General features: G+C 49.7%; 1 protein-coding gene across 2 annotated transcripts in view; it reads right to left on the bottom strand.

The window, feature by feature from the left end:
* The window catches only part of GPSM1 (G protein signaling modulator 1), a 61,304-nt gene extending 42,088 nt beyond the window's left edge, over positions 1–19,216 (bottom strand). For both annotated transcript variants that reach the window (XM_079324536.1, XM_079324537.1), the window contains exon 1: positions 19,060–19,216. In XM_079324536.1, coding sequence (XP_079180662.1) covers positions 19,060–19,118 — 59 coding nt within the window. In that variant the 5' untranslated portion in view covers positions 19,119–19,216. The remainder of the gene's footprint in view (positions 1–19,059) is intronic.
* Between the last annotated feature and the right edge of the window lie 2,413 nt (positions 19,217–21,629).

The following is a 21,629-nucleotide window of genomic DNA, read 5'->3' as shown; positions in this document are numbered from 1 at the left end:
TGCCTGCAGGTGGTTTCCAGTCAGTTCTCAGCACTTGGAGGAAGTTTGTGGTACCAGCCCAAGAGCACAGCTTGCTCAGCTCACTCCTCCTGGAGCAGTTTCATGCTGAGCCCTGGAAGATGCTTCCCCAAAGGCACCAGGAGCCCAATCCCAGCCCAGCCCTGCAGACCAAGGACAATCTGCCCTGCACACACCAGCTCCAGTTGTGCTCCCACAGCAGCTCCAGGAAGGAAACACCATCCCTGGTACGTTTTCCCTACAAACAGGCAGCAGGGTGCTGTCTCAGCTGCCAGCAAACAAAGCCAGCTCTCCACCAGCAGCTCCTCTGTGCCTGAAATCTGAGCCCATTTCCCTGGCAAGCTCCCTGCTGAGTCGGCTCCCAACACCCAACACTTGGCATCCCCCAAAGCAGGGCAGCCACGAGAGCTGCTCAAACAAAATAAAAATAGCATAAGACCTGGTTTTAAACTCTCCCTCCAGACACACCTGTGACCTCTTCTGCCTTGCTGTTCATTTGTCCCCAAAGCCACCAGGTAACAAGAGGGAGGAGGGGGATGTGAAGCAGCTCCCACCCCAAACTCCCACACAAACATTTCATTCCAAAGCAAAGCCCACATTTGAGTGGCTATTTTATTTACACAAGAAAGATGCTTGTGGTGCCAGTGTATCATTTGTCCCTGCCTCAGCTTCTGTTTGACAGCAGGAATAAAAATATTAAGATTAAAAACATTTAACTTCTCTCTGCTGATCCTCTTGCTAGACCACAGGAAAATTAATGAGTTTCTGCCTGGGGATCTCACCAAAATTTCATCAGTCCCGAGGTCCATGGTTTGTAGATCCTGCATTATCATCAGGGATTGACCAGTCTCTGCTGATAACATCCCAAAGGAGCTTTGGGACTGAAGAAAGACCAGAAACATCTTGTACTCAAATCAGCAGGATTAACTTCAGCAGCTTAGTGGGGATGAAACTTGAGAGGGCCTGAAATGCAGGAATGAGCCACTGCCACTGGAATTAATGCTGGATTCCAGTTAGAAGGTGGCAGAGACAAAAGCAAACTAACTTGAGCTCGAATTTCAACCCAAACAAAACTCTTTCCAATATCCAGGTTGTCTTTGAGAAATTGAGATCACCAGCTGTGAACAGTCCAAAAAAACTGGGGTGGAGACCAATTTCCAAAATTCATGGCATTGCTGTACAGCTTGTGTGGAATTTCTTGGGGGATTTTAAGAGCTTGAAATGAAGGTTCCTATTCCCACATCAACAAAACCCAGGTGCCCATTGCAAGGGTGGGACCACTTCTGTTATACCCCAAAGTGAACTTTGTGCCCACTCTGTGGGTGCTCTCCTGGTGTTCCCACAGTGACTGCCCAGGCACAAGGCAGTGACACGACCTGCCAGTGCACACAGCCCTTAATTAAAATCTGTTTGTCCTTGAACAGGCTGCTCTGCAGAGTATCTGCCTTATCTAATTAGCATCACTGCTGGGACTGGGACCTGAGCAAACAAGGGGAAGGGACAGGAGGTTTTTCCCTGCATCCTGCTCTGCCAAGCCTTCGCTGCCTTGGACAATAAATGAGGATTGCAGTTGTTAACAGAAACACAACCCACTCCTAAAGCTCACCTGCCCCTCGGAGCTGCTTTTGGGAAGCACCTCTGCATGCAGTTCAGTCACTTCAGGCTCAAAAGTACCCAGAGACACAATGGCAAGGGCAAAGGAATCAACTAAAGATCAAGGAACAAACTCAATCACACTAAAATTCCACTTTAAAAAGCTTCCAAAGCCTACAGCTCAACCATGAAACAAAACAGAGGGCAAACCTGAACACCCTGACAGACCAGCAAAGGGAAAATACACAATGACAACAAGATCCAAACCACCCCTACCTCCTCTTCTGCTGTCTGTGCATTTTCTGAATGCACACCCAGAGCTCCAAAGCAGAGGGAAGCAGCGGGGCTGAGCCACAAATAAATGCAGTGTTTGGCCACAGAATGCACTCAGCAGCCTGCCCAGAGCTCTGCCAGGGGAATGAGTGGGTGGCACGATGCTGGCAGATGACTTGGTCCCCATCAATGTGACACCTGCCAGTCTCCAGGCCAGGAATGGATGCTGCTTCTCACAGTGCCAAAGCAGAACAGGGTCACACTCCACTGTGCAGGGACAGGAAACCTCTTCCCAATCCAGCCTGGGCAGGGCCTCCCTCCCTCCTCCTCAAGTTTTTCTTTAAAGGATAACTGATGTGAAGGCAGAAAGAGCTGAGAAAAAGGGGAGGAGCAGCCTTGAAGGAGAATTCCCAGGGTCACCCATCACTGTCAGGCAGCAGCTAATGAGGAGCTGGAGCACAGATTGCCTTTTGCCTGCTGCAAGCCTGTTCAAAGAACTCCACAGCAAAAATGGGCCTCTGAAAAAGGTAAAATACAAAGATTCTTACATATATCAAATGTTTTCAGCAATTTGGAGAAGGCAGAGACAGTCCCAGGAGTTCTGGGGAAGCCAAGGACACTGTGAGAAATAAAGGGAACAGCACAAGGTGCCACCAGTGCCATTATCAAAGATCACCAGGACTGCTGTCAAACACTTTAATTAGGATATCATAATTGGGTGATGATGAGATCCCCAGAGTGGGAACATCACACACTCAGACCTCCCAACACCCTGCTCAGGGCTGCCTTGCTCACAGCAACCTGTCACAGCTGACAACAACTCCATCAGAGTACACAGAAAATAATTATTGTGCCACCAGACAGAGCCTGGGGTCAGCTGTCTGCTGCAGATATCACAGGGCAAGAGAAACTCTTCCTGCCTGTGAGGTGAAACTGCCTTTTAAAAAAAGGAGAAAAGGGAAAAGGAAAGGTATTTATAGATTTTGATTCATGTTAGTGGGGGCGATTGCAAAGCTCATTCCCAATTAGACCTTGTGTAGTTCAAAACTCCAAGTGTTTAGACAGAAGGTAAGGCAGAAAAAAAGAATCAAAACCACCAAGAGTAGTAAAAAAGTCGCCTTTAGTATTTCTACTGATATGAGGTAGTGAAGCAACAGATTTTAGCATCTTACCTGCAATCTGATTAGGTTTTGTACAAAAATAAATCTAATTCCAGAGCGCTGGTGATGGGCAATTAAACATTTCTTCAGAACCAAAAAAGGATCAGATTTACCAGGTGCTCAGTGTAAATGCATATTCACTGGCTTAACGAACTAAATATGCATTTAAATAATTACTTTCTTGAAGGGTGTGCTGCCAGTCAATCAAGCTGGGAATTATTCCCCTTTAGCAATTTCCTTTCCCAGCCCTGCAGGGCTCCTGTGCCTGAGCTGATGGTTTGAACCATCAGCTCCAGGTGGCCTCAGACCCCTGGGATGTGTCCCCTCCACTGATGGGGAGCAGTCTGAGTATTTTCCTTTTCTTCCTTACCTGAGGAAAGCTGTTCCAGACCCTCCTGAGGCACAGCCCATTTATTCACAGTGAATTTATACCCATTTAGCCTCAGGCCACTGCTCCTCTCTGCCTGGGGCATTCTCCCAGGGGTTTTGGGCAGTTTTCCCTGTTTTCTCTGCCCTAGGCAGGGTCCAGCACTTCACACCTGCCTCTCTCTCTCTCACTTGTTCCTAAATGAGTTCCAATTTTTAAGAAAATCCCATTACTCACTCCTAAATAAAGGTGATTTCAAATTCCTACCCCTAAATACCATCTCCTTGCCATGGTACTGCACCAATCCACCATTCAGCCCCTCTTATCCACACTGCTCCTCTTCATCATCATCATCAACACACCCAGCAGCAACCTGGCAGGAGAATAATGAAAATACCCAATTATCTCACTCCCAAATCCAGAGCTGGTGGAAGGTGGCCAGCAGAGCCCCTCACTCCCCACCATATCAAATCCCCAGCAGCAATCCCCTCCTGACAAGCAGGTTTCTGTCTCAAACACAGGCTGCCAGGGAAGGTGACAAATACATCAAGATACACATGAAATTAGCCTGATTCAAACCATTTTTGGAAGCTGGAACTCAGCACACAGGAGCTGGTTCCCCTCCAGCCAAAGGGCAGAACCCCTGGGACACCCTGACCTACACCTCACCTCATTAGTGAGAGAAAGGAAACAAAACCTCTTTGAGTTTGGAGATGAAAAGGTCAGAGATGAAACCATGAATGCTGCACCCAGTGCTCCCCAATCCTGAACTGGTTCCAAGCATCTGGGCCAGATCCCTTCACATCTGCAGGGGAGGAGGTTCCCACTGGTAGAACACTGCAGTGAGTCCTTTCCATGACCCCTGAGCTGAAAATAATGATATCCATAACTAAAAATAATACCATCCACACACACTCAGTGCTGCTGGGGAAGTGTTTGCTCAAGCTGGAGCTCTGGGGATTACCCAGACCAAGCAATTTTCACTGCAGTCTTTTGCTAAGGGCATGAAACAGAAAATTCAGAGGGGAAAAAACTCCAGGGAATTCTGGAAGCTGCTGGGTCTGTGTGCTGGCTCCAGATTTCCTGTCCCCTCACTGATGCAGCATCAGTGCTCCACAGTAGTCATTTCAGCTAATTGCTATCTACCATTAGCTGCAGAGTACTTACAAGGGATTCAATTCCACTGCATATTTGCTAATAAATCCCAAATGACACTGAGGAAGACAGCTGTATTTAGCTGCCTTTACCCTCTTATTAGCAGTGCTGAATAAGACCCCATTTCAATGGGGAATGGCTCCAACAAGCTGCGTCCTTGTCAGAAATCCAAACTCCAACTCCCCACTGCCTGCTGGAAAGCAAAAGTCATCCAGCATTCCCCTGCTTACACAACCTCTGTGGCTTTGATCCGTGGGGATGGCAGAGCAGAGGACAGATGGGAGTTATTTGCTGTGTTCAGAGCATTTTATGAAGCAGCTTTTGATACTGAGCTGGTAGGTGCAGAAACTTCAACCTAAGGACTCCAAATTATTTTGCAGAGGTGCGAGGGCAGCAATTTCCCCATTTTTCAAACAGGCAGCTGAGGATCTGTAAACAAGTTATGCCTTGCTGTGAGTCTGCTGTAGAGAAGGGAGAGGAGCCCAGGAGCCCTGGCTCCCACAGCCTCTCCCTCTGCTGCATCAGGAATGGGGTGCAGCACCCTCCATCCATCCAGGGATGCTCACACAGCTTGATGCCAAACAACCACCAAAGATGCCCCAAAAGAAACCCCAACTCCAGGAGATGAAGATATCCTTGACCTGCAGAAACCTGATCCACATCTGGAAGGTTTGGCTCTAGTAAATGGCAATAATCACTTTGAATCCATGACCCAAATGCTGCCCACAAATCCAGCTGGACCCACAGGAAGAACAGAGAGCACAAGGAAATTTTTCTGAGTCAGCTGAGGAGTGAAATTTCTAACACTCAATGAGCACAAATTTAAGTCATTGTGCTCCAAAATTACTCAAGTATCAAAGGACTACCATGGATGTAATTAACTTCCAGCACTTGAAAATGCTCAGACGAGATTAAGGTGCAAATGTGAATTTCATCTCAGCCTGGTTAACAGTTTCACTTGATAGCCAGTTTCAAAGCACTTAAATTATAAGATGCAAATACTTTGCAGGGTCTGAGGAAGTGATGATTAAGGAGATATCAATTTGAAAATTAATTCATTAAAATATGTTCTGACTCCCAAATGGAAAAAAAAAAATGACTATGAATCCGCCAAGTGTATGAACTGATCAAACTCTCTGAAGGAGAACTGTGCAGGAGAATTCACTTTCAAGAAGAGCGAGAACAAAATGAGCCTGGAATGGAATTTCTTTGCACAGCTCATCAGCACGGCATAAACCAGCTGCCATCTGAGGAAAAGAGAAATAAATGTAGAGGCCAGGAGAACCAGCTTGCCAAACACAAGTGGAGTCATGATGCTGATGCCTGAGGATGCTCTTTCCTTCCCAGAAACACAAAACCCAACATTTGTCTCATTCCTGCAGCACTTGACCTCTGAAATGTGCCCTGCAGAGCACCAGGCAAACCAGCACCTGCTGGGGTTTAGACATTTCTATTTTGTCACAGAGGAGGTTTGCAATGAACTCAGCACAATGAAGGAAGCTTCCTGAGTTTTCCAAGAGTATTTTGCTTTCTTGTACAACACTAGCACCTTTAATGAGGTTAATCCATCACACTGCCATTAAACAGCACTCTGGGGATGATTTCAGCAGCACTGAAGTGCTATTTCCTTCAGTCACTTCCAGCAGCCAGAGAGCAGGAGAGGACATGCAGGCTGAGAGACTTTTCATTACAAACTTACTTTGGCAATTGGGTCAACAAATCTCTCATTAAAATATATGCTGTGATTTAAACAAACTTACTGCAGAATCCAGCAGGTCACAATTACTACATATATTAGAAAAAAAAAAAAAACATTCTCTCAACAACAGCCACCCAATGAAAACTATCATTTTATTTATGCCATCCAGCTTCTATTACCCACCAGCACAGAGGAGCTCATTACATCAAACTTAATACTGAAAATGGGCAAGTCCTGGTTTGGGGGGTACTTTCCAAATTCAGAAGAACCATAAATGAGAGATGTACAACATCTCCTCTCTAAAACTGTGCCAGAACACCCAGTGGGGCTCAGCCAGTCCCCATGGGAGCAGCCTGGCTGCTGTCCTGGCAGGGAGAAGGAGCTGCTGGGTCCTTGTGGATCCCGTGGATTCCAGGAGCCCTTGTGGATCCCAGGGGAGCTCCACACAGCAGTGCCAGTGCAGGGGAGCAGCTCAGGACCAGAACCAGGACAGCTTGGACTGAAACCATCCCAACCAGCCCCAATTCCTGCCCCAGGGTCCTGCCACCCCCAGCTGCTGGCAGGGTCAAGCTCAGCTCCTCAAGTGCCCCCAGCACAATCGTGCCAGTTGTTCTGGGCAGCTGCACAGGCTGGGTGAGGTTTCCTTTCCTGCACACTCTTCTCAAGTGAAAGCAAGGCTTGTTTTCCCACAGGCCCCAGTCTATTCTCCATTCAAGCTGCCTGGAAACCCCTCCAGCTGCAGCCCCCACTTCTCCTTCCTTTTCCAGCCTGTCTCAGAGCATGGGCTTGCAGCAGGAAAACAACTGTGTGTGGAAAAGGTGCTGCCAAGCCCCAGAAACACCAGGGGCTGCATCACAACAAAGCCAAAGGAGCCACCCCTGCCTGTCCCAGGCTCTTGCCCGTGTCCCAGCTCATCCCAAAGCTCCTGCAGCAGCTGGAGGCTGCTCACACTCCCCTCGTGTTGCCTCCTTCCCACCCACAGCCCCTGCTCAGGCAGGCAATGGGATTGTCACTGTGATGCAGCAGAAAAGGAAACCACAGCAAAGTTCACACCACAGCTTCTGCCACAGACTCCACAGCAGCCTCCAGCCAGCCTGGGGCTGTTCTGCTCCTTTCCTGTCTCATCTGCTTCCTCCAGCCCGAGCCAGGGGCTGCAGTCCAAGAGAGAGGGGCCTTGGGGATCCACCAGAAAACTCACACCCTGAGCCTGGGCCAGGCAGGCTCTGAGTGATCCCAGCTCACCAGGAGAGCACTGAGGATGCTCTGCAGCACCAGCAGCTGCACCTGAAAGGGGTTTGGATGGGACCTGAGTGACAGAGCCAGCACAAACCTGGCCCCTCTCCCCTGCTGAAGAGCCAATAGCAGGAACCAGATAAATCCAGTGACATGCAGCAACTTCTTTTTCAAATGACCACCTGGTAAAGCCTGAGAGGAGGGTGAAACCAAACCAGAGCATGGCAAGGAGAGCCTGTGACAGTCCCTCCCTGAGTGCCCAATGCAGAGGGAGTCACAAAGGTGGCTCTCTGGGGTCACACAGGGCACACAGAGCTCCTGGCAGGGCTGAAGCACCAACAGCCACCAGGACAGATTGCTGCTGGCAAAGCTGCAGCACAGCAGATTGCACCAATTTCACATTGTTCTTCTGCAGCTGTCTCCTGCCCAGAGAGCTGTTTAAGGCATTGTTGTGCTCTCCCTGAAAATACCAGGGGTGCCAAAAATCAGACACTCATGGGTTTAAATGGCCAACAGAATGAGTTCACACTGGACACTGCCCTTCTCCCTGCCTGTTACACAGCCACAGGGCAGCCCTCTGGATTTTGTACAGATAATTCCACATCTGCCTGAAAAACAAGGGAAGAGCTCCCCAGCAGCTCAAATATCAGACAGGTGTCCACTGCAACCCTCACCAGCACCTCTAAAACTGCTCCTCAGTGCAAACCCAAACCCAGCAGACCAGCACCAAAAGTACTTCAGGGAACTCCACAGCACTGTGAAAAAATCTGTGCATCCCATGAGATTAATGTGCAAACCCCCAAACGCGAGCATGGCAGGATTCCCAGAAAGCCCCACAGCTCCATGTGAGGTGAGAATTCCTCTCCTCCATGAGAGCAGCCTCGCTGTCTGGCACTGTGCTGGGTGCTGCTGCCTCTGCAGGGAACCCTCCAGCATCCTGCAAGCTGCTTTCCCTGCTCCCACAGCACTGTGGCACTCAGTCCTCCACAGCATCTCCCCACATTTTCAGCACTTCTGGCCCAAAATGGATCCATGGAAAACATCCACCCTGGAAAAATCAAGCACAGGGAGGCAAGTCCTGCTGCTCCCCACACACCACAGCAGTTTGGCTCTGACACTGTGGCATTAGTGCAGCTCAATCACAGGTAAACAGCAGCAAACAGATTTTGAGAAGAGTTGGTCACATGGATCACATCTTTTATGGGTGAAGTGGGCTCTGCTCTTGCTCTTCCACAGGAGGAGTTTGTATGAACATCCTGTTGCTTAAAAGTCTTCCCAAATATAGCGAGAATGCTCCTCCCCACAGGCCTGTTTTGGGTTTAATTTAGATCCTTCATGCAACCTCACAGGTATTGTAATGAGTTTACAGACCACAGGCTGCTGCTCTGGAGCTCTGGGAGAATTCTCTGCTCCCCTCCTGCCTCACACTGGTGAGAGAAGGGAGGATCCAGCATCAGGCTCACACATGCCCAAATCCAGGGAGCCCATTTATCCTGACAACTGAATTATGCATGTCTGCAGAAAATCTCTGCTCCTGCACAGAGACATCATCATCATCCAGCAGTGAAAAAAACACATGGCACAGCACCAGGCTGCATGGAAATGTGCTTCAGGAGCAGGGACAGGGAGGAGACAGCTGACAAGACAGCTCTTACCTTAGCCCCTAAGGGTGGTGGGCTGGGGGAGCTGCTGCCATGCAGGAACAGCTCTGTTCCCACAGGGATTTCGTGTGCTGGAGGATCCTGCCTGCTCTAATCCAGGGAATTTCAGAGTGGCTGCATTGCTGCTGCACAAACAGCCTGCAGGAACCTTTTGGGAGCAGCTCCATCCACCAACACACATGGCTTTAATTGGGGATGGGTGTTTTTTCACTTCCATTCCAGTCACATGTTGGGAGCTGTTACTTTTCTCTGCTCTGTGTGTATCTGGGTGGCTGCAGTCTCACTCTCCTGCCTGAGCCATGCCAGCCTCAGGCAAGCGCCAGCCTCGACAAGTGACTCAGTTCTGTCTGGAGCCAGCTCTGCAAAGCTTTTCCTTTCCTTTTTCCTCTTTCCTTTCCTTGCTGATGCTCACACAGCTGCCCTGGGCAGGTGAGCTCTGCCCTCCTCATATGGAGCTCCACAAAGCAGAGCTTTTTCCCCCCAGAAAAACCTGAGGGGAATTCCTAACTCACACCAGGGGAACCTTACCCAGCACCATTCAGGAAGGGATTTCCACCACAGGAGAATCACCTTGCTCAGTGCAAGGAACACATTTTTCTCTGCTCACACCTCATCCTTACATGATAGGTCCCCTCTGCCAAGTGGTCACTCACTGGCACAGCTGATGACAACTCTCTGCCAAAAACACTGGTGCCAAAGGATGGTTTCATTGAAGAGAATATCTTGCAGAGAGAGTTTTTCTTTTCTTCAGAAGAGCAGAGGAAAATGTGGGTATTTTCAGTCATTTCATTATTAACTCCTCACTCACCTGAGCACACTGCAGAAGCTCCCTGTGAACCAGGGCACACAAAAGGGATGAACCCACAGAAAACAGCAGCTTTCCTTTCTCCCTGCCTTTACCCAGGAAGGCACCAAACCACAGAATTCCATCAACCAAGCAGCTCGTGCTTGCAGTTTCCTGGATTGCTGCCCTGATGGAAGCAATTCATACAAGAGCTGGCCAAGGGCTGTGGCCTTAAAATTCTGGGCACATCTCAGTGAACTCATATGTTTTATTATTTAGACCCATGCAGGAGCTCAGACACTCAGCTGAACTCAGAGGGCAGGAAATGCCTGGAGGTACACGTGGAGTATCACAATTCCAGGACATTCAGCTGCTTTTATGGGTGCAAGTCTCCACTCAAGCACCATGAGATGTTGGCCCCTGGGCTTCCCAAGCTGCAAATCACAAGGGCTTGTTTGTCAGGGGAAAAAGAGAAGCAGCCATGGCTTAAGCAGCTCAGTATTTTCATTTGTGAGTCGCTGGTGGTTTGTATTCCTGCCTTCATGCTGCAGGAGGCTTGGCTGATAAACAAGCTGAATCTGATGGCCTCTGTGTTTTGCAGCAAGATCCAATCCCCAGAGCATTTCCTCCATACAAATCTCTGCAGACAGCTGCTAAAAAAAGGGGCTGCTGCTGCTGCAGCACCAGCTGGGATATGGTGAGTGCACAAGGACAGTGAGGACAGGACCCTCCTCAAAGCCCTGGCAGCTCCTGCCCATCCCAAACCCTCTCTGCCTCACTGTAACCACACATTTGTGCTTTTCTCTCTCCATCTTCCACCATACCCAAAAGACAGCCACCTCTAAGGCAGGGCAGCTCCACTCACTCACAATTTAACTGGCAGGATTTTCTGACAGGGAAAATTGCTCTGTGTCCCTCTCTCCTTTTTAAATTAACTGCTCTCTTCTCAAAGCCTGAAAGACAGAACTTGTGGAGTCACTGGAGCACTCAGAGCTGTTCTGCTCTCCTCAAGCCAGCCCCTGGGCTCCTCACAGGGACCAGAGCCCAGGGCCACCCAGGCTGCTCCTCCTGTGGTTTGCAGTGTTCCCTTTGCAAGGCACACCTTGTAAAAACGGGCAGAGCCTGGAATTCACTTCCCCAGCTGGTAACTCCCTCCTGAACAACTTTCTGCTCCCTTTTAGAACAGCAGAGCTGCTGTAATTTCGTGTGACACCAGTGCTGCACTGCCCAGCAGGGCTCAGTGAAGGACAAAGCCAAGGTCCCCAATTCACAATTAGCACAATTACCCTCACTCTGACGTGGGCAAGGAAGTGCTGAAGGAAAGGAGTGGGAGTCAGGACATTCAGCTCCCAGTTTTACCACCTCTATTCTCTTTCACCCTGAAGGCTATACAATTTCCCACCCTTGAAAACAGGAACAGTATTTCCCAGAAAAGCTGCAATAAAATACTGGTGTTTACCATGCACTCTGAAACCCTGGAACGGATGCAACCCTGCCAGGATCCACTCAGCACCATCACACAAACCATGAATAACAGTAATTAACAGATAGCCCCAGAGAGATGAATATTAATCAGCACTTCCCAGCTCTCCTCAGGCATGAACAGATATTCCACAGATGGAGTGCAAAACCTGCAGCAGCGTGGAACACACAAGAAACTTGTCCCACAACTAATTCATTTGGGCTGAAGCTGCTCCAGAGCACAGGAAAATGCAGCAATTCCCACCAAAGTGCCCAAGGAGGCACCACCAGGTACAGGTGAACACTCAGATGGCACCTGCTGTGACACCCCCAGAGCAAACACAGCCCTGCAAAGTCACAGCAGTGTCAGGAAAGTCCTGGAAAAAGAACTGGGAAAGGCACTGGGCACAGCAGAGCGCTTTGTTCTACCTGCAGATCCACATTTGTGCAGCTCTGTTAATCAGGGCATGCAGGAACCCCACCACACACAGGGAGCACAGTCCTGTGTGGGCTTCCCCTGGGGAACTCAGCACCATTATAAATTATACATTTATAAATTATATTATATATATATTTATAAATTATTTGTGTTGCCCTGTGGCAAAGTTGATCTCCTTGTGCTGAGTCTGCTGCAATCCTCCCAGGGAGAGGCTGCAAATCAAGGAATCTGTCCCAGATCCCATCCCAGATCCATGCTGGACCTGCATCCCCAGCACCCAGCAAAGGGCTCCCTTTCTCAGGAGCCAGCCCTGTTCCCTGGCAGCCAGGAGGTGTGAGGGGAGCAGAGCAGGGTCCCAGGGCAGGAATGGAGCCCTGTGACCCCTGTGTGCCCAGAGCTGCCCCCAGTAGTCACCTTGTGCAGCTCAGAGCCAGCTGCAGACTGAACTGACAGCTCCAGTCCTGCCCATGCATTTTTACAAGCAGCTTCCAAGAGAAAACATCTGCTCCCAGGTGGAACATGAAATAGCTCTTACACTGAGCTATGTTATTAGTGTTTTCAAGTCCTTTTTCTTGGTCTTTCTGTTGCATCAGCCCCTAATTCCCAGTGAGGAGCCCCTCTGGCTGCTCCTGAGGGTGTGTGAGCAAAGAGTAACAGAAAAGCTTGAGGGGAGCCAAGACAGTCCAATATTCCTCTTCCAAAAATCCCTCCAGGGGTAGCAGCTGCACAGAGCTACTGATTCACAACAGAAGGTGAAGTTTCTTCAGACAGATCCTGTCTAATCTCAGAGTCAGAAAAGAAACACTTGTGGTTCCAGTGCCCAGCACCCTCAGGCAAAATCCTCTTGCTGGAAGTAAACTGGGAATAAATTTTTAAGCTATTGGCTCCTACCCACCCTGAAGGTACTGAACAGACAGCAGCACTGCTTTCCAAACCTTTCATTCAGGGCTTGGCTGCTGCTCCAGCATCCAGGCCCTTGTAAAAGGTTTTCTTGTCCCTTCCACTGCAATAAGGAAGAGATATCAGTGAGGTGCTTTAGCAGATGCTCATCCCTCTTTTCCAGGTTTCAGTGGGACAGGGATCCCCAGGCACCCCCAGGATCAGGCCATGACACTGGCTGGGGTTTGCTGCCCACTCTGAAGGCTCAGTTCTGAACACAGCCTGTCTCTGCCCCCCTCCTGAAGGGAACAGAGGTCATGGCTATTGTCCTTAACCAGCCCTGTTAATTTTATCTCAGGAGAAGTGAGTTAAGTCACTTAAGTGCAGAGCCGTGCTGCAAATTGCTCATTTAATATTGCCCTTGAAACTGCACTGTAATGATAATTTTTCACTTCCTTCCCTAGGCAGTTGCATAACATTGCTGGGCATTGTTTAGAGAGCTCCAGAGCTGAGGCAGCCGTGTCCCTTTTGCCTTCTCCTCATCAAGCACTGGCAGGGATGGTGACTTTCTGGTTGTGGGGAGGTTTTTGGCTTTTTTTCCTTTTTTTCACTCCATCAGCTTATTACATTAAACAACAGATGGACACGACTCTGAATGCAAATAGCCTTCCAACAAAATCACTCCTACTTTCTTCAGTTTTCAGTGGAAAAAAAAATTCCATTTATACCAGTTAAATCTAAGCCAATTAGAAAGTCAGATCTGTCAAATAACATTTAATTAAAAGTATCTTTAGTGAGGGAGCAGCTCGGTCAATGAAAAGCTTTCCCACTGACAATATAAATAGCCCAGGCCCAGAATTCAGCAGCCTCACTTTGTGGTTTGGATACTCAGCCTGTGTGCCCAGACCAGGAGGAATTTGGGTTTGGTTGGCAAAGGATTTTATAACAGGGAAGTGGAATTCTGGAAGCTGGGCTGGCTGATCCAAGGGGCACAGAGAGCAGGACTGGGATATACCTGAGAGCAATTTGGAAATAAAATTGCTCTTCAAGCAGAACAGCATCAAGAGTTAAGTAAAATCCATCTCTCCACTTTGAGAAACTTGCTGCTTGTGGCTTCTTGCAGTGTGAGACCTGACAGAGCTCAAACCTGTTCTTCAAGCAGATTTGGACACTGCCTCGAGTGCAAAAACATGAGGCAGCAAGAAATCAACATACCACAACAAAAATGCAGTTTATATTCCCCAGTAACAAAGTCTGGTCTGCTGGGGAGGAGGCAAGAGAGCACAGAGGGGAAAACAGCAACAGGAGAGCTGGGAGATGAGACATTTGCCTTGTGGAGAGCTCCAACTGGAGAGAAAAAGTTGTGTCCTGGGGAAGTGTTAAAACAGCACAGATGGAGGGAAAAGCCCCAGATCCAGGTCACAGGCCAGGCTCAGGGCAGGTGGAGCAGGGTGGTCCTGCAGGGACCCCTTGTCCCACCCTGCCCTCACTCCAGCTCCAAGCACAGAGAAGCAGAGGTGGGAATGTCACCCCTCAGGGCATCCCCTGCTTTTATGGGGACACACACACCCCACAGCTTTGAATCCAAGCAGGATCTTCCATCCTCATGAACTTCCTTTTACAAACTAAGCCATTCCATCACTGCCAGCCCATGAAGAAAATCCCTATCTGCCTCCCACAGACTCTCCCTCAAAGCCTGAGGCCTGGATCAGTGAGAATTTGATTCCCCAGACTTTTATCAGCATTTCCAATTTTAAGCCTTTCTGCTTCTGGCTATGAATTTGCTCATCCTCAAGGCACCACCAAGGCAAGGCTTTCCCCTGTGGTTTATGTAATGTATCAGGAAAATATCCAAAGTCTGGGACACTCATCACTGAGCTGGAGGAGGGGAATGCCAAGGGAAATGTGCAGCCTGTTCCTGTCCCCAATCACCAGAGTAGTCATGGTCCAGCTGCACTTGGCTCAAGAGAGGAAGATCCAAAAAGGATTTTAAAAATCACTCTTCTATAACAAATCAGTTTCTCAGCTTTCATCACACGTTTTCATCCTTTGGTGTAACAGGCACTGCTTCCCCTAACTTTGAAAATAAGAGACAGCGGATCCCTAATTGGCCACATCCTCCAGGAAAACAGAAATTAATCACAAACAGGATTTTCCTGCAGCTCCTGCTGCAGACACCAACCAAAGCTGTGACAGGACTCACCACTCAGAGTGAACAAAATCACTGCACCATGATCCAAACACCAATCTCCTGCTTACAGGAACCCTTTCAGTGTCCCTGCTCTCCTGCTGGCCATGAGCTCCTGGAGACCCTTTCCAGGAGAGGAGCATCCAGTGCAGCAGGCAGCAAAAGCACCTCAGCAGCTCTGGGCAGCACAGCTCCCTCCTCACAGCCACCATTCCAGGTGGGAAGGGTCACAGCTGCCTCCAGACCCAGCTCTGGTGTGGTTATTAACATTTATCTGGCAGGAAATTGGCATTGAGGGGTCCCCTCAGGCCACAGCTGAGTCACAAACTGATTTGACTTCAGTTGACTCAGTGGCAAACTTCAAATAACCACAAACACGTGGCCAAGGCTCAACGTTCTCTTTCTTGTCTGCTTGGCACAAACATCCCATACAAGGCACAGGATTTGGGGATAAAGCATCCAGAGGGATTGTTCTCACCCCAGGAGAGGCACAACCAGCAGAACCTGAACCAGTGAAGTGCAAGTCAGCACAGGGAGGAGGCAGAGCATCACCCCAGCTCCATTTACCTGTGCACAGAGTCCAATTAACGCCCTGAGGAGAAGTGTTTGTATTGCAGCAGCACCTACAGGGCAGAGGCAAAGCAGGATCACAGCCCTGTCCCATGGGAGACCAGAGGGAGCAGGGACAGAGCTTCTCTCCCCACATCCCATGAGCTGAAACACAGAAAAATCAAAAAGCACACCCAGAATTCTGGGGAAACCTGCAAAGCACCAAATCCCAGGTCTGCCCAGAAGGATCCCTCTCCCTGCTGAGGTGGACACTCAGTGTCCTGCTTGACTCCACTTTGGGATGACCACATGACTCACCAGAGCTGAAAGTACAAGTGAGAAGTTCAAAACATCCCAAAACAGATGTCAACAAAGCCAACACTGCCTGCTAAAATATCATATAATTTTTGCTCAGGCCAGCTATTATGCAGCACAGTTATTTTAGAAATTGTTTGTCCTGTTTTACACGTCCTTCTGCCTGATGGAGACTGCCAAGAGAAGAAAAATCTGAATATTTCATAAACCTCTGAACCAGAATTCAGAAATGTAATAAGCAATTTCAAGTTTAATCTGTAGAGTAAACAGAGACCAAATGGTCAGTCCCAGATTTCTGGTAGTGCACCTGAGCCCTTTCCAATCCCTCAGAAGAAGCTGATTGCACTTTTCCAAACCCAACACTGCTGCTGGTGCTAATTTTCACCTCAGGCAGAGACAATTAAATACCACCTCTTGGAAAGAAAATAGCTGTTAGCCTTGTATAAAGTCCAGATTCAAAAGTTGTGCCAGTTTACTTTACAAGAACTAGGTAAAACACAGAAGTATTCCATGTACTGTTATCTCTTGTGTGCACACACAACCAGGACAGAGGTTCACCCCCAATACTGGATTTTCTCCCCAATTTGCTTTGCAAACCCCAGTTCATTCTGCCTCAATCACCACGCTGAGTTGTGCCCTCTCCTGCTGCCTTCCATGGCAGCAGTTTCTCCACCCCAGTTCTGCCATCAGAACGGGAGGAAGGAGCCTCCTCTCTCAGAGCACTCTCTAATTGCCCGATGCACATTCAGGTCAGGTCCTCGCCCTGGTGACACTAATGAGCGAGATGGGGACTGTTTGTGACACAATCAAGGGAAGTTTGTAAACATCACAAAAGCCAGGAGTGCTTTGGAAAACAGAAACTGCAGGAGAACACAGAGCAAGGGAAGGGAAAGGGATAAACAAGGTGTGCTTTTATCCGAGTTCTCAGACCAGATTAATGCATTTCTGGACTGACTGCAGCATTATCTAAAGTTCTTTCTGTGTGGGATCAATAACATCTCCATGATGTCAGAGCAGTTCCGTGAGGGTTTCCCCAGGACATGTCCATGTTTCCCTCCCAGACCCAGAAATCTCCAGAGTGGCCTTTTAAAAGCAAGGGGCCAAACCCAGGAGAGCTCTCTGGACCCTGGTGAACTTGTCATTCTGCACAGTCCAAGGGAACCATTGGATAGATTTGGTGCTTCCTACACCTTCAAAATCAGCCAACCACCACAAAAAGGCAAGTTAGAGCACCTGCAGCAGTGGAGAAGAGCAGGACACCTGCTGCCAGCAGGTATTTCACAATTCTGCCCAAAATTTTCCCTATTGTGCCCAAAAAGTCCTCAGAAGTGACACATAGCTGAATTAATGCACTCTAATTATTACCAGCCCAAAACCCCACGGAAGGTAAAGCAGTGATCCAGGCTCACACAGAACTTGGCCAGCTCAAATTTGAGAGCACAACCACAGAACTGAACAATTCCAACAAGCCCCAACACAGATACACCATCCCTGCAGAGTCACAACTTCCAACAGGTGCTCCCTGAAACTTCACAGTTCTGTGCAACAAATGGCATCAGAAAGGTGAGCAAATGCAGACACACAGAGCTGCACAGGGGCACAAACACCCTGCTTTGTGGTGTATAACTGCTGTAGCAAAAGTTTTGACTCCAGTCTCTGTAAATGGAGATGTTTGGCCCAGTCAGCACATGGATTATTTGCTGCCAGCACAACAGAGCACATGCCTTTGTCTAGGAGGGGCTGAATTTAGGGAACCACTAAAGGACAAACTAAAATGAATGAACACTTTCATTTTTGACATGTTTCTCCCCATCCACCCACATTTCCTAGAAGGAAAATACTTCCCCCAGCACCCCAGATAAGGGGTCTGGCACTCCCTGCCTGCACAGGTACCTTCTGCAGCTCTTACACCTCAATTAACACCCCCAGGCAAAAAGAAAACTCCATATACTAAACCCACGCACTGGATTTTTAGTCCCAGCCACCTGAGGTTTCACAGTCATACCAGCCAGAGACGCTGAATCCACCCTCAAGTTTCTGCACTGCCACAAAAGTGAAATTAAGGAAGAAACTAAGTTACCACTGGTCTTGCAGAGCAGTAGGGACAGAGACTCCACCAGCATCTGCTTTCAAGGCCTAAAAGGCACAGCAGAGACTTTTTTAAAAACCACATGTCCTGCCAGAGCCACCCAGATAAGTCACATTTCCCTTCCCCAGCAGCTGGGAGCAGTGTTCATGTGCAGGCACACTTCTGTGATAAGCAGCCTCCCACTAAAATTTCCTTTGCAAAAGTCACCAAAAAGTTACCAAGAAAAACAAAGAGAAAGAAAGAAGCAGCCCAAGACTGGTAGAAATCCAGCAGGTTTCTCCCCAGCTCTGGCTCCCCCAGAGCAGGCAGAGCACTGACATTAACTCTGCTGCCTCCTTCTTCCCTGGAGTTGCTCTACAACACAACAAAACCAAGAAACACCTGCTGCCCTCCCTAATGAACCAACACTCATTAAAGCAGACAACCCACTAGCTACTGTGCTAATTACTGCAGAGCATGCAAAGAGAATTGATGAAAGCTACTGTATCCCATGCCCAAGAATGCTTGAAGTGGTTTTTTGGCCCTCTAGTCCAGTTACTGCATCACCTCCACTTCAGGCTGCTAGAGGAGAGCTAAAACACGATGGTGAGCAGCATGAACAACGCTGTAAGGCCTCAAAGTCACTCCTTTAGTCCTCTTTGGGTTTACTCTTTTCCAGTTTTGATCTAAACGAAGAGAACACGCATTGCCTAGAACACCATACAGCCTGGAGCTCTTTTTTATTTTTTTCTCCCAGCCCTGGTGAATTCCTGTAGCGCCCAGTTTTAAAGCCGAGACTGGAAGTCTCCGCAGTGCGATCAGGAGCCTCCCATGCGAATGCCCAGCTCCGAGCATCACCCTCGTGCCGCGGAGCAGCCGCTGGCTCCAGGCAGCGCCAGGGATGCAGCGGAGCATCGCCGGTGCCAGCACCCGCAGCTGCCCCGCGGAGGGAGCTCCGCGTCCTTCCCGCTGCTCTCGCTGGATCCCCACCCATGCAACAGCTCCTGGATCCCCGGCAAGCAGCGCTGCCTCCTCCCGAGCCTCCGCTGCGCTCCCGCCGCTCGGGCACGGGCGGAGCTGCGGGGCCGGGCTGTCCCCAGCGCTGTCCCCAGGGACCGGGGCTGTCCCCAAGAATCAGGGCAGTCCCCCAGGACCGGGGGCTGTCCCCGGAGCTCCGCGGGCTCGCTGCCGGGCGGGGCTCCCCCGGTGCCGCTCACCTGCAGTAGAAGCGCCGTGCGGCGGAGCCGGGGCTGTCCCCGCCCGGCGGGCTCGCCATGGGCGCCGGCCCCGCGCCGGGGAGCGGGCAGCGGAGTATGGCAGCGCCGGGAAGTGATGCACCGAGCAAAGAAACTCGCGGGCAGGCCCCTCCTCCGGCTGATGTCACCCGGCCTGCCTCCCTCCCTCCCGCCGCGGGACGGGGAGCGCAGCCCCGGGCACGGCATCCCGGGTGACATCCCCGGTGGCATCCCCTGGTGACATCCCCGATGGGACCCGAGAGCGGCCCCGGGCATCCCCGGTGACATCCCCGATGGGACCCGAGAGCGGCCCCGGGCACGGCATCCCCGGTGACATCCCCGATGGGACCCGAGAGCGGCCCCGGGCACGGCATCCCCGGTGACATCCCCGATGGGACCCGAGAGCAGCCCCAGGCATGCAGTGAGGTGCGGCCACCACACCTGCAGTTATCGCTGATTTCTGCCCAGGTGGAGCTGATGAAAATCATGATGAGTCTCGGTTTTGGCTTGGCCGAAGCGCTTTTGTCTTCCAAAGTGTTTTCAGCTGGAGGCAGCCAGGACGAGCAGCTGGGACCAGGCAGGATCTGGCAGGGCTGTGGTTTTTGTGCTGGCTCAGCAGGGCTGTGCCATAGCCACCCAGCAAAGTCTGGTTGCTCTCTTTGGTAGTGAGGAATCCCCCAGGAAAAGGGATTTTCTCTCCAGCCCACAGCAGTTTCTTTCAATTAACTATGTCCTGTTGAAACTTGGGGCCTTATATATTTAAATATTTATTTCCACACAGACACCTAGAGAAGGATACAAGTCATCTTCAAACAGTGCATCCAGCTCCCCCTGCTCTCCAAGGCTTGAGATGCTCCTAGAAAAGTTAGGGAGTTGGTCACTCAGAAGAAACCTGGCTGAAAGTTAGGGCCACTTACCCAGCAACAGCAAATTAAACATCATTGTCATCCCAGACCCACCCCCAAATAAACACAGCTATAAACTCTGCCTTTCCCTGGGTTCCAGCATCTTATTCTGCACACACAGAACCCTGTGGTTGGTGGGAATCCAGAGCCTACTTACTGCCTGCTTCACCCTGGGAATCTGCTCAAATCCCCTCTCAGGAGTGAACCCAGATCCTACTCAGGAAAGAACATCATCAATAACACCCCACTAGCAAACCACAGAAGTCTCTTTCCCAAGAGCTAATTGATTGAGCATTTAAATTCAAAACAAAACCCCATAAACAAACTTGTGTCTGTGCCTCAGCTTAGGAATAGTCTCAATTCTGTAGATAAACCACAGCAGAGAAAGCTGAAACCATCCTGCTGAGAGTTGTCCCCTCACCCACAGAGGTGTGGTGCTGTCCTGGCTGCCTTATTATCCCAAAAAAAAGGAACCCCCTTGCACCCCTGAGTAACCAGCCACAGAACCCCCACTGGAAGGAGCAGGCTGGGGCACTGTGCCCCACAACAGCCAGTTTTTATCCAGGTTTGTGGTTTCACTGATAGCAGCAAACATCCTGGTGCAAAGCATCTTTTCACAGGCCATGGAAACGTGGGACTGCTCAGCCCTAAGAGATTCTAGCACTTCAGAGGGGGTGTTTGTCCATGGCTTTTCCCTCTTCCAGACAAGGACATGAGTGCAAAAGGTGAAATCCAGGCTGTGCTGCTGCTGCAGCCCTTCCTCAGCCCCAGGCACTGGGGATGCCAAGCTGAGCTGGGCCCCAGCTCTGGGCTGGCATTCAACGAGTGTGGGAAGACAGAGGAATTGCCGTTCAGAGAAACAATGCTGGAAAGGAGAGCAGGGGAAAGGAGGGAGGAGGCCAGCTTCCAGTTTGGGCTCCATCCAGATCTCTGGTGTTCCACAGAGCTCTGTGGGTCACCCCCACGTTAATGACTCAGGAATCGCTCGGTCAAATCCCAGGGCCTGGCTTGTGCAGGAGGTCAGGCTGAGATGAGCATAATGGTCCCCTCTGGCCTTCAAACTCATGAATTTGCAATGGATAATTTATCATCTGACAAACTCAGCTTCTCTTTCTTCTTGTACAAGTGGCAAATAGGTCACAATAGATTCGAATTCGTTAGATGAAATAATTCAATTACTCTGCTGTGGGTTGGGTTTGGTTAACCCTACATGTTCATGCCAAGAAGCTCCCTGCAAAGACTTGGACCTCAGCCACAACTCAGATCCATTGCTCAGCTGCAATAAAACATGAAAATTATAAGAGTAGAGAGAGAAAGAAGCCCCAGCACTTCAGAAATGCCACTAATTCCTCTGGTGACCTGTGTGCACATTGTGTCGTGTGTTGGGAAGGACCTGAAGCAATTAAAGAGGCTCCAGATGAATGTGACAAGTGTGACCTACGAGAGGAAGGTATGAGAATTGATTTGTTCAGTGCAGATAAGATCAAGAAGTGGAGCTGCAATCTTTAGATATTAAAAGGGCTGCTGCAGAATGGAAAAAAGGAGGAGTGGATCCCAAAGAACAGGGCAGGGTACAACACAGCCAGGCCAGAATCCATCAAAAACAATGCAGGGTTCATTTTCCTTTGACCTTACTCACCCCTGCAC

This window comes from Erithacus rubecula (assembly GCF_903797595.1).
Source record: "Erithacus rubecula genome assembly, chromosome: 21".
Taxonomy (NCBI): Eukaryota; Metazoa; Chordata; class Aves; order Passeriformes; family Muscicapidae; genus Erithacus; species Erithacus rubecula.
This window is presented reverse-complemented; position numbering and strand designations above follow the sequence as displayed.